This window comes from Pseudochaenichthys georgianus, chromosome 9 (genome assembly GCF_902827115.2).
Source record: "Pseudochaenichthys georgianus chromosome 9, fPseGeo1.2, whole genome shotgun sequence".
NCBI classification, from domain to species: Eukaryota; Metazoa; Chordata; class Actinopteri; order Perciformes; family Channichthyidae; genus Pseudochaenichthys; species Pseudochaenichthys georgianus.
Window position 1 is genome coordinate 8749009 of NC_047511.1, and position 12757 is coordinate 8761765.

Below are 12757 nucleotides of genomic sequence, written 5' to 3' on the forward strand. Positions count from 1 at the left end.
TCACAGTATCTGCTGCCCACAGCTGTTTTATAGAAGGAAAACCTCCTTCACTTCATGAAATCTCTGCAGCACCAGGAGGCAGCGGGAGGGTTAACTCAGCCTCTGAGAAGAGGAGAGCGCAGTGCCTTTCACGCACCGCCTTTCACGCACCGCCTTTCACGCACCGCCTTTGACGCACCGCCTTTCACGCACCGCCTTCACTGTGTTTACCTTCAGAATCATTAGAAAGGCTAAAGAGCGGTCTGGCTGATGTGTTTTAACCACACACACCTCTACACACACACACACACACACACACACGATTTAAACACAGACTTTTGTTCCTCCATGTTACGTTGTTATTGTTTCACTGACCGGACCCGCACATTTTTTTCAAACGCTCCCCTTTTTGGTCTATCTGCGCGGTTTTGTGCGCTGTGATGATTCGGCTGTACCTTTAGTAATGAATATTAAATGTTGTGAGGAAATCTTTCCACCAATAACTCCAATAAGTAATCCAAAATGTATTCACTTCAGGTTTACGAAAGTAACTGTAATCAGATTACTCGTTTTTCAAATGTAACGCGAGCTGAATACAGTTACTTGATTTTTGTATTCTGATTACGTAATACATGTATTCCGTTACAACCCAACCCTGGCCACACCCCACTGGGCTGGGCCGGAACACTTACAAATGTGGGCCGGTAGGATTTAGGAAAACTGAGCGGAGAACTGCGCACAGCAGCTGAGACCCTCTGGGCGGGGGCCCCTGCGCAAGGCGGGGCCCCATGCAGGCGGCCCTGCTTGGCACACATATTCGGGTGAAAGAGCTCAACAAAAAATTCTTATGGCACCCCAATCCCCCCTATTCTATCAACACTACACTTTAGTTTGGGATGCACATGTTGGTCAAGTTGGTGAAGATGTTTCTTCATGTTCATGTGTTTTGGCACATTTGTGTTCTTATATTCGTATCTTTTTTCAAACTGTAGTGCCCATTTTCCCAATGAAAATGTTTTTGGGCATTGAAGTGCTTTGCACCTGTCAGCCAGCATACTTAATACCTGTTTTCCTGTTATTCAGTGGAATTTTCCACTTTCTCAAAGCATTTTCTGTCAATCTACTTATCAATACATAGGTTTGTCTTTTTTTGTGTGAACTGTAGTTTATTTGAAACAAACACATCATATTATCCATCTTAACTTTTTTGAAGTGTATGCCAGCTGTCACAGGAATGTAGTAAAAGTAACAAAATGCATTAAAAGAAAAAACTCAAGTGTAGTACAAATACCTCAAATGTGTACTTAAGTACCTGAGTAAATGCATTTAGTTACTTTCCACCACTGCAAATAGCACTTTGAGGTTAGAGTCTTAAATGATTGATGCCTACTATGATACAAAAAAAAAAACCTTTGCATGGAAGGCCAAAACCAATATATCTGTGATAAGACAATAATGTCTATGCTGATATATTGTCTGTGAAAAAGGAAAAGAAGAACTGAAAGGAAGAGAAAGCAAAAATAGAAAAATAAATCAGAAAGTGTTTCACTGGCAGATATGACAAAATAGGTCCGATTTTAGAACTGATATTCCGTCTTTTTGTGTGTGCGTGATAGCCCTTTGGAGCTCTGCAATATTGATGATACAGACACATAAAATGGATCGGCAGCAGATGAAAAATTCAGAGTTTCATGGTGCATTTTTTTCCCTTTTTAAAATCGGTTGCATCACAAACATGAGCGGTAATGGCCTTCTTGGGGCTCTCAGCTTGTTCAGCTGACTGCCAAGGCCATTACACCACTGCTGCGGGCGGTGAGACGAGATGGGGAGGAGGATGAAAGGCCGACAGCATAGTAGCCTACAGACCACTGAGCTGAGCTCTGACTTCATCTTCTCAACTTCCCTCTCTCTTTTCATTTACTCAGTGCTCCTCAAAAAGAACATATTCTTTCTTGGGCCGAGCGCGACACCGTACTTCCGGTATCCGCCGTTTTACGCGAGGTGCAAGCAGCCGTACACCGTCTAGGTGTTGCTAAGCTTCCTGTACTGAATATCATAGTCTATTGCCTTAATCAATATCTAGTCAACTCTAAAATACCACATAATATGTAATGGCATGATAATATTATTGTGACAAGAGGGGTATTCACCTGGTGTTTCCAGAAATTAGACGTATATGCAGCCAAAATCGACGAAGGCCACTTTCGAGGGTAGTTTTTCCATACATCTGCAGGCAGTCTGTAAGAGCAATCCGACAACCCACACAGCTCTAGTTTACGCTGGTAACGACCTAGAGTACACCCCTCAAGTCCAGAGATGTAATCCGAAGACATGCAGCGATTTCTTCGGTCGTTAATTCAGAAAGAAAACCTAGTGCGCTCTGCCTGGCTACGTTAGCTAGCTGTTTATATTTGCACTTCCAGGATATTTGCACCTCCAGGAAAATGGCGTATTTATATATATATATATATATATGGCGCGTGTTGCATTGTGGGTAGCTCGTGACGTCACTGTGTGTGAAAGAATTCTGCTCATTTTCAGGGTTCATATTTGTATTTTGTGTTCCTATACTGCAGGGGTGGGGAACCTCCGGCCCCCGGGCCGTAGACGGCCCGCGAGACCATTTGGTGTGGCCCTCGAGGTAATTTATAAACACACGCAAAAAAGAAAAAAAAGAAAGAAATCTAGACCGCAAAATAATTAAACAAGTGAGTGCCTGTTTTTCCTGGCCAAGGTCAGGGTCCTTGAACACAACACAAGCCTAACTGTCATCACGTGGTATATGTCTCGTCTGACAGGGGTGTAGTTCTGACGGGGAGCACCAGAACGCCGCTCAGCTCCGGCACTTCCAAAAATTGCAGTAGCCATAAGGAGCTACACATGCTGCAGTTTTTGCGTGGCTGTGTCTTAGTTGTAAGCCCAGTGGCGATCTGTCATACTGATCATACAGTCAATACCTTTGTTGTTATTAGCATCTGGTTAGCTAGCTATGCTAACGAATATAAGAAGCTTTTTCTACAACCAGTGAGGTAAAGGCACATCTTTATATGATCATTATAGTTATAAAACAAATAAGAGAATAAAGTAAACAGGTATAAAATACTATATGACAGTAACAAAAAGTTGTTATTAATAAACAAGAATACAGTTTGAAAGGAGAGTGATTTGTAAAATACCCATAAAGAAAAAGAAAATCTGCTTACAGTTCTGTTTCATCTGGGTGTTGAGAGATGTATCCATAGATCTACTCATGTTGCTCTCAAAGTGCACCAGATTGATGCTTTTAACTTCAACATTTAAAAAAACAAATCTTCCCGGGGGAGCATGCCCCCCGGACCCCCCTAGAGGAGGTTAGGTCCCCCCCCACTTAAATCATGTTCACAGGAGTCTAAATACATTTGCACACATCTTGTGTCCATATCTTTCTGTTTTGGTGGTCATGCCACAACCGTGCACGTGCATGCGTGAGTCATGTCAAGATATCTGGATTAAGAGGTTGCTTTTTCTTTGCACAGCATGAAAGAAAGGTGAAATGAGTGGGCTGTGATTTTAGTATTTTTAAGCAGAGGTCAATAATTTGTACGACCCTCGGAGGATGTTGAAAACATTGAAATGGCCCTTGAGAGGAAAAAGGTTCCCCACCCCTGCTCTACTGGGACATGTCTCCATGCTTTAATGTTCAAAAAGCTTTTTTATTTTTCTCATACTGCCTGTGCTGCAGCACCTCTTTTCACCCTCTGTCTGAAACCAGAGCCCAGTAGCTGGCCGGCTCTGTTGTGATTGGTCAACCACTTAGAGATGTTCCGCCTCATAGCAAATCAAGTGAAATGTATTTGAGGGTCAGCAGAAGTGTGAGTGTTACATAGTGATGTCATTATGTTACTGAAGTAAACAAAGGAGTCCAATGGAGGCGTTTCAGGCAGGAGGGGGTGAGAAACTCCCTCTGGGGGCAGAACTTTTAGCCTGGAGACCATAGACATGCACAAAAACCTAAACAACATACTTCAGGGAATAATAACTCAGTGTTATTGATGTTTTGTGCATTGATTCACTAGATGAGAGTAACACATGCGTCACTTCCGGGCAAAAAGTACGGCTCCGCCCACTTTTGGGGTAAAACAAAGCTGTCATTTGAATGGCGGTCAATACAAATTATGAAGTTTTTGCCAATCCGATCAGAAATGTAAGAAAACAGCTGGCGAAATTACAGCCTTGCCTACTGATTTTAATTTAACCATATATCGAGCCTGATTGTCGATTTCAAATGATTTAATGTGATTGTTTGCCTGACTGGCCATCGTAATCGGGCTCTTTGAAGATCCAAAGATCCACGGTTTTCAAACAGTTCTTATCGGATTGGCAAAAACTTCAGAATTTGTATTGACCGCCATCTATACAGTATTTACAGTACGTGATATTTAAGATATCAGGTCACTGCAGAAAGCGCACAATAATCAGATTATTCTAATGCACATTAACCTGTTTCAGTATACATTTGTCCAGTAGAGCAACTAGACTAACAATAGCATAACAACTCTACCAAAATGTCCGTTATGTTGATTTTCGCCTCTATGGATCCAGCCATCAAAAACATTATATTCAAAAAGGAAACAAAATGCATAGACTAGGGATGTTAAGATTCACCGATTCGCATCAGTGCACCGGCATAAACGTTCAAGATGCTAAGGGAGTTGCTAAGTGGGTTGTAGCTCCGCTTCGCGTCGGGCCGAACCACGCCCCTTAGCTGTGATATAATAAGCATATATCACGGCCTGAAGTGAGCTATTGCTTTTATAAAACAGTTACCAAGTGTATGTATCATCAGAAGGAAACGGCAATCACACAGGTGGCACTGCCAAACCTGCACCTGCTGGTGGGCTCTTGGACACAGGGACAGACTCCCCAAACCTCATCTGGAGGGTGCTGCTGGACGGCCGGATTGGCCCCGATGAGCTACTCATCAACATCTCAACCAATCAGCTGCTGACGGAGGGAGACAGTTTGTTCTCGTCAGAGGTGGGACCAGCGGAGGAGGCAATATGTGTGGCAATATGAAAGAAAAATACACACTCTAATTTAAATAGTTTTTATTAGTAAATAATGATGTTCAAAATAAAATAGTCCCTCCGTTGCCTTCTGCACGAAACATAGTGCAAGGTGGTTGCTATGCAACAACACTAACAGCTAGCGAACATATTAGACAGAGAGCGTTGATCCATTATTTGGCTATTTATTTACATTAATTTGTATGTTGCCGTTTATTGTGCAGCCACTGAAAAACTGTCCAGCATCAGTAGCATGGCTTACGAGGTTACTTGTATAGGTTGAGGTTGTATTAGGCTCAGGCTGTTGCTTGGCGTGGTGAGAATATTGCTCCACTTTCTCCGGTCCCCGAGATTCGGCTTCCAGTATACTCTGGAGAGAGCTTTCGCACCTGTGGCCACTAACGGTCATAATGTCTCAGCTTTGTTTCAAGACACGCATCAGAAAGCTTTTGAATGGTGGTACTTTTCCAGTTGGTCTACCTGCTCTTCACGTAGTTGCATGTCGTCGTTTAGGTGTTTTTTTGTTCTGCAGATAGGCACTCCTCAATCCACTCCTCCATAGTAAGACCCCCCCGGAGGTCGAAGTTAATCTTAAATGTTTCCATCTTATGCTTTGTAAGTTTGTTTCGTAACGGAAGAAATGTAAATATATTTATAAAAAGTCAAATCAAGCAATCTGATTGGTCGATAGTGTTTTTGCGGACCTTTTTGATTACAGATTTGAAAACATCGTTGGTTGCTTTAAAAGTAGCACAATTCATTATGTCAAACCTTGGAAACTATCTAGATATCCCTGTCCTAATGCCAATTAAGGAACTGCACACTGAATATGTTTTGCCGTTTGATGTCTATGTCTGGACCGCTGCGTAAAAAGGAGGGTTTCTGCCCCGTTACTTCTCCGCTGTTTTCTTGTCCCAGTTTGATGTACAGTTTTTATCAGACGCGGAGGGATACTGATTTGTTGTGAAAAGTAACTACAATTCTACCCGTGGTATACGCTCAGTATATCACGGCTATGCTAAGAACCAATCAGATTGCTTGATTTGACTTGTCCGTTTTACAAAATAAAATATACAACGGCTGTAACCTGATGGTAGGTGTGTGTTGTAAAGTGTGTAGGTGTGTGTTGTAAAGTGTGTGTTGTAAAGTGTGTAGGTGTGCGTAGATGCGGCGGACAGACGGGTCTCAGTTGGTTTGGTTTCCTCTGCATACTTTTAATAATTGTAAATACAGCTTTTGGCCTGTAATTTCATTTCTCCATTGAAGCGACCAGAGAGGGGGGGGGGGATATATCCAGTCTCTGATAGTGTTATGTTATTATGAGAGCGCTCTGATACTTGTTTGATTCTGAAATCGTATATGGAACACTCTGCCCTTACCTGTGAGGTCGGCCCAGACACTAGGGGCTTTTAAATCCTCTCTAAAAACACACTTTTTCTCTCTGGCCTTTTAAAAGTGAGCAGAGCATGACATTTTTCATTTTGTATTTTAACTGTGTCTGCCTTTATATTTGTTGTTTTTAACTTAAATGCTACAAATTGCAATATGTTCCGTATATTTTTTATTCATGTACAGCACTTTGGCGCGACCGAAAGTTGTTTTAAAATGTGCTTTATAAATAAACTTGATTTGATTTGATTTGATTTATATAAATAATATATATAAATTAGGGCTGTCAAGTTAACGCGTTAATAACGCCTGCTACTTCCACTCCTCTCTCCTCGCTTCCCCTCCTCGACTCCTCCGCTCACATCTCCTGTGGGCGGGACTAACACGCAAGGATGGGAGTCGAGGAGAGTAGTCGAAGAGGGGGAAATTAGAAATGGGAAAGGTCTTAGGTTACGGTCCCTTTGATGCACTTTAAAATATCTTCAAGAAAAGTATTTCAATCTGAGCCAAATTTGTAAACTAATTACTCAATTGCAACAATACACACAACTTGATTTGTTCTTAAAACATAGCTGAATTCTCCCTATTTGTATCATCAGAAGGAAACGGCAATCACACAGGTGGCACTGCCAAACCTGCACCTGCTGGTGGGCCCTTGGACACAGGGACAGACTCCCCAAACCTCATCTGGAGGGTGCTGCTGGACGGCCGGATTGGCCCCGATGAGCTACTCATCAACATCTCAACCAATCAGCTGCTGACGGAGGGAGACAGTTTGTTCTCGTCAGAGGTGGGACCAGCGGAGGAGGACCTGATAAGCCTGGAGCATGATGGCCCGTTTGGTGTCAACGAGACACTGGAGTTTACTCTGGGTCGCAAACGCAATGAGAGCGTAGACAGTTCCTTCCAGAACAAAACAGTGCAGAGTAATGGGAGGACCTCCAGCCGCTTCAACAGAACGAGGTAATCCAACAGAACACAGGTAAAGGAGCATCAAGTAGATATTGTGGGGCAGCTGTGAGGTTAGTAGTTTGTCCCTGCAGTCAACATGTCGATATGTCCTTGGGCAAGATACTTAACCTCAAATTGCTACCTGTAGCATGGCTAACGTTGTGTTTGAAAATATGTGAATGTAATGGCGCGTTTCCACTATAGCGCAGAGCCCCGTTTAAGAGGGCTGTGACGTCAGCGGCCCGCTTTTGGTTGCGTTTCCACTTGGCCTAGTACCGGCTAGCGGGTCCTAATTCACAGTTTTTCTGGCCCCATACTGTAGAATCGGGGTTCTAGGGCCAGGAACAACCAGGCTGTGACGTCACTCTCGACTGCTGATTGGTCAGAGAGAATCGTCGCATCGACGCGTCGCATATAAATATATATATATATATATATATAGCGAAGCTTGCAGCATTTTTATAAACAGAATTTTTGTTAACAGAGGATCAACAAAAATGGCAAAGAAAAGCACACTGTGGTCCGCCGAGGAAGTTACGACGTTCCTACACTTTATTGCAGATGCAGGGCTCGACATTATAAATGGCCCGCTGGCCCGGAAGCACTATTTAGACACCCCGGGCCAGCATAACGTACTTTCCACTTGCCCGCTCGGGCCACTAAAAATATTGTTTAAAAGAAAAATGTTTCCTGTGGTATTGGTATTTTGACAAGCAATTTTGTTAAATTGTTTCGTTTATCAACACTACAACATAGCGTTTCGTGAGTCGCTTGTCGTTGTTGGGTGAAAAGCAAACAGCTGTTTGCTGCGGAGCGCAGCGTGAGCAGGCTCCCGTGAGCGGGAGCGCGCTCCTTCACTACAGACTATCGCGCCACCTAACCATTCGCCAAATGTTTTTAATACCAGCGGTAACCGGCCAAGCGCCGGGCAAAAAACAATCTTCAAATAAAAGAAAGTCACCGGAGGAGTTAAAGGAGAGTGACAGGGAGCATGAGAAGAAGAGGGAGAGAAGGTTTCAGCCAGCTTGATCGATGGAGTTGGCTTCTATAGAGTGGTGCAGTGACGCGTCCTAAAACCCTTTTATAATCTATCGATTAGATTTATGATTCGAAAATTATAAAAGTAGGGTAGACATGTGGAGATTATCCGGCTGAACAAAATGTGCATTTATCAAAAAGGTTTGTTTTCCACAGACCTTATTTCCAGCTATTTTCCAAAACCCTGTGGAGAAATCCCATTGCTTTCTGTCGAGGGAACCAGCAGCTACTTCCTGGTTTTAGGACGTGTCACTGGTTGCAACTCTCAATATGATGCCAATATAAACAAGGTCTTCTGTCGGCTCTGTACATCAATGCCCACCTATGCTGACAAGTAAGTGAAGAGTAGAAAATATAAAGGTATTGGCTATAGGGAAATGTCCCAGCAGTTTAGGAGAATAAAGGTTCTAATCTAATCTATTACATAGTCATTACATTTCTAACTCCTAATGACAGGAAGGCAGAAAGTGCATTATACAAATAATAATACTCATAATAATAGCAGACATTTTTTAACAATGACCACAATATCATTATTATAATAAACCAAATATGAACAATTGAGGAAAATGAGGAAGAACTGATGATTCAAATGTTGTAGTAATGTAGTTAGTGCATAAATTACTATTGCAACAAATGTGTTAATTTTCTTCATTATTAGTCGACGAATAGGACGAATGCTCCGGGCCAGTGGTTACAATGGTGGGGCCAGTGATAATACAATTTTACCTTTAATGTCTACCCCTGAGATGACAAGATCCAGCGGGAGCTCGACGGGACAACTCGCAATATGAAAGTATTTCAGGAGGTCTCTACACTGATATGCGGAAGCAGTTACTCGAGGACTGTCTTGCAGTGTAGGGAAAAACTGAAAAAGATGAAGAGTGAGTATCGCGTAGTGAAGGACAACAACAAGCCGATCGCTCCGCCTACACTGCGTTACTATAGATACTACCCCAGTTCCTAAACTGTAATGGAGAGCGCCATAAGTGAGCCAGTCCTAACGAGTGAGCCAGTCCTAACGAAGTGAGCCAGTCCTAACGAAGTGAGCCAGTCCTAACGAGCGAGGCTGTGTAGTGGAAACGCGCCATAAGTCCCCTTGGCAGCCTTTGTATGGGTGAATGCTGACTTGTAAATGTTAAAGTGCTTTGAGGGGTCGCAAAGACTCGGAACAGCTATTTACAAAATACTTAACATTTTAATTGAGTTTTAAGATGATCCAAAGCAGAGTTCCATTTTTAGGCTGATGTCTGGACCCATGGTGTTCAGGTCTGGGTCACACCGGGCCTGATTGTTCAGACACTGTCAAGCAACACAAGAAATTGTGCAGCAAAACCATTCAGTGAAACAGGCAAAGGGGATACAGAAAAAGGGGGAAAGTACACAGTTCGGCCTAAGTGGAAAACAATTAGTGCAGGTAGGAATTAAAAAATAAGTACGGCAGGTGGACAGACAGACAGCGCAGAAAGGTAGTTTTATAGACAGATGGACTGACTACAATCAATCAATAAAAATACTGTATTAATCGCAGGGGGAACTTTGGTTTCCTGACAGTTGCACCATATTAGAACACCATTTTTTTTATAATTATATAAACCAACCCACTCTCTTCAGTCTGCGTACAAATGACACAACTTTACACATTGGAAATGCGTGCAATAGGTACGCAGAAGTCAGATTTTGCGTGCATGATACGCCAACCATTCCCATTGAGTTCTGAGTCCGAGTTTTGCGTGCATATGATACGCCACGTTTCGTGCCTGCACCCGGTCGGGTCTTGGAAGACCGGAAGCTGTGTGGTTCATAAAAACATTTTCTTACTCAATATCAAGCCACTATTATTGTTTTTATTTTAAATTGTATAATGTCAGACTTTTTTTGCCGTCCGTGAGGAAAATAAATGGGCCTCAGAATACTGAAATCTGTATTTCTTAAAAATGTTTTCCCTTCTAATTTGTTATTCTTTTCTAAATAATACACTGTTATTTACTCAACAATAACACACAATTATCCTTGTTTTTATTTATTTGTTTAATTCTATAATATCTGGCTTATTTGCCGTCCGTCAGGAACTGAATTTCAAAATAAAGTCACCGGAAACAGACGTAGGCGATACACACCCACTGAACTGATCACCCAAGATCCTCAGCTATGGTTGAAGCTCGGTGATTGGATGTTTTAGCTGCCATGCACGTTGGGATATGGTGTTAATGCGATATGAAATAACTATCAACAGAATTGTGTTGCCATGCAACAGCTTGGGGTGAAAACAGTATTTCCGGTCTCAAAGTTTGCATAGGAATCTGCAGTACTCATCAACTAAAAACATCAGTTTATCCTTGTTAATTACACAACATTGATTGGTTTAAATTGTGTACAATGCTTTTGTGTCTTCCTCCTTCGATTCGGAGAAACACGTTTTTTTTCTGAGTTTAGGATGGCCGAAGACACTACTCTACCCATAATCCTCAGCTATCGTTTGTGACTACAGTCCTTTTCTTGACAAACCCCATGATTAATCTTCAAGCTCTGTGATTTGATGTTGGAGTGGCAGTGTGCCAAGGTTACGCCGAGCGTTAAACAGCTCTATGAAATGGAATGAAACCACGGCAGACTATCCAAAACTGGATTTGAACGGGTCCAGTCCCGCCCCCGCAGATTCTGATTAATGATGTGAAATATAAACAACCCTTAAATCAGACTTTAGTTACACCTGAGTAAAAGTCAGGGAAGGTGATTGTCAAGTGCCAACAATCAGGCGAGATATTTGATAGTTGGTGCATGAGAAGACTAAACATTTATCTTCAGATCCCTATAAAGCACATGTGTCAAAACTAATTTCGGCCCGCAGGATAATTTCTAATTACTATTAGATCTGGCCCGCCGGTATATTGCACGCACACCTTCACTCACTCCTGAGGATTTCCTCAGCTCAGAGCCTGACCCCAAACATTGATGAACTTGCACCCAAGATGAGATGCTAAGTATCTAGCTTGAAATAGCATCACAGAGCAGCAAACTGAGTTTCAATGGATGTTTCCTTCTGCACTTTTTTTCTTGCGACAACAGGGCACATTTGGTTTTTTCTTTGAGGGAAATTGTTTTGTTGAAGCTGTTGTTGGCCTGTGGAAAAATGTAATCATAAGAAACCATAAGAGCCATAAGAAATGAATGCAACTGATTATTTAATGTTTAATGTTGTTTTTATAGGCAATAATTGAAGCTTTGTTAGTTCCAGGTTTAATATTTGCAATAAGTTCATTTCAATACGTTTTGCAATAAACATTGAAACAGTCCGGCCCTCGACTAGTACCGATATTTTAATTTTGGCCCACTGTATATTTGAGTTTGACACCCCTGCTATAAAGCATATTCATTACTCGTTATTCTCTACTAATAGTTAATTAAAGACTGTATAATGGTTATTTTGCACAACCCTTTCAAGATTTTCTAAGGTTTATTGACATATCATGCAATGCAATGAATGAAAAACTTGGGTCGCAGGTTCTTCAACAGTGCATTACAAGACTTTGAGCACCTGTAAAAGCGCTAAAAAATTAAATCTATTATTATTATTATTATTATTATTATTATTATTATTATTATTATTATTATCTATCAATATGTGTGTATACCTCCACCATTAAACTGTCATATTCTGCAAATTTCTTATACTATCTACATACATAAGAGTATAATACATATGTTAACATTGCAGGAAAGCAATATATTAGACGTTAAGTACTTTGTCAAGCTTAATATGTATCTATTTATCTTGATATTTGATATTCTATATTTCTATCATTGACCTTCAACTTTCCCACTATTTTGTATGTACTCTTAATATTTTTTTCATCAAATATAACATATTCAACAAAAAAATGCAATAACGTGCTTCAACCACTAGGCAGTGCGGGTTAAAAAACGATCAAGTTTAAAGTCTTAACACAATAAATTATACTTTTTATTATTAGTTTAGGACGCTATATATACGACATTATACGATTTAAAATAAAAACAATAATCGTGGCTTGATATTGAGTAAGAAAATGTTTTTATGAACCACACAGCTTCCGGTCTTCCAAGACCCGACCGGGTGCAGGCACGAAACGTGGCGTATTATATGCAAGCAAAACTCGGACTCAGAACTCAATGGGAATGGTTGGCGTATCATATGCACGCAAAATCTGACTTCTGCGTACCTATTGCACGCATTTCCAATGTGTAAATGTCATGTCATTTGTACGCAGACTGAAGAGAGTGGGTTGATATAAACAAAAGTAAAACGTGCCATAAGAGAACTTTTAGCAGCTGGGACAAAGGAACTAGGCCTGACATCCCCCACAGAACAGACC

The 12757-nt window shown here is 41.4% G+C and overlaps 1 protein-coding gene across 1 annotated transcript in view; it reads left to right on the top strand.

Annotated features, from left to right (window-relative positions):
• Nucleotides 1-12757, top strand: part of adamtsl2 (ADAMTS-like 2) — an 85628-nt gene that overhangs the window by 45553 nt on the left and 27318 nt on the right. Inside the window, 1 exon segment of the mRNA XM_034091530.1 lies at nt 7013-7376. Coding sequence (XP_033947421.1) covers nt 7013-7376 — 364 coding nt within the window.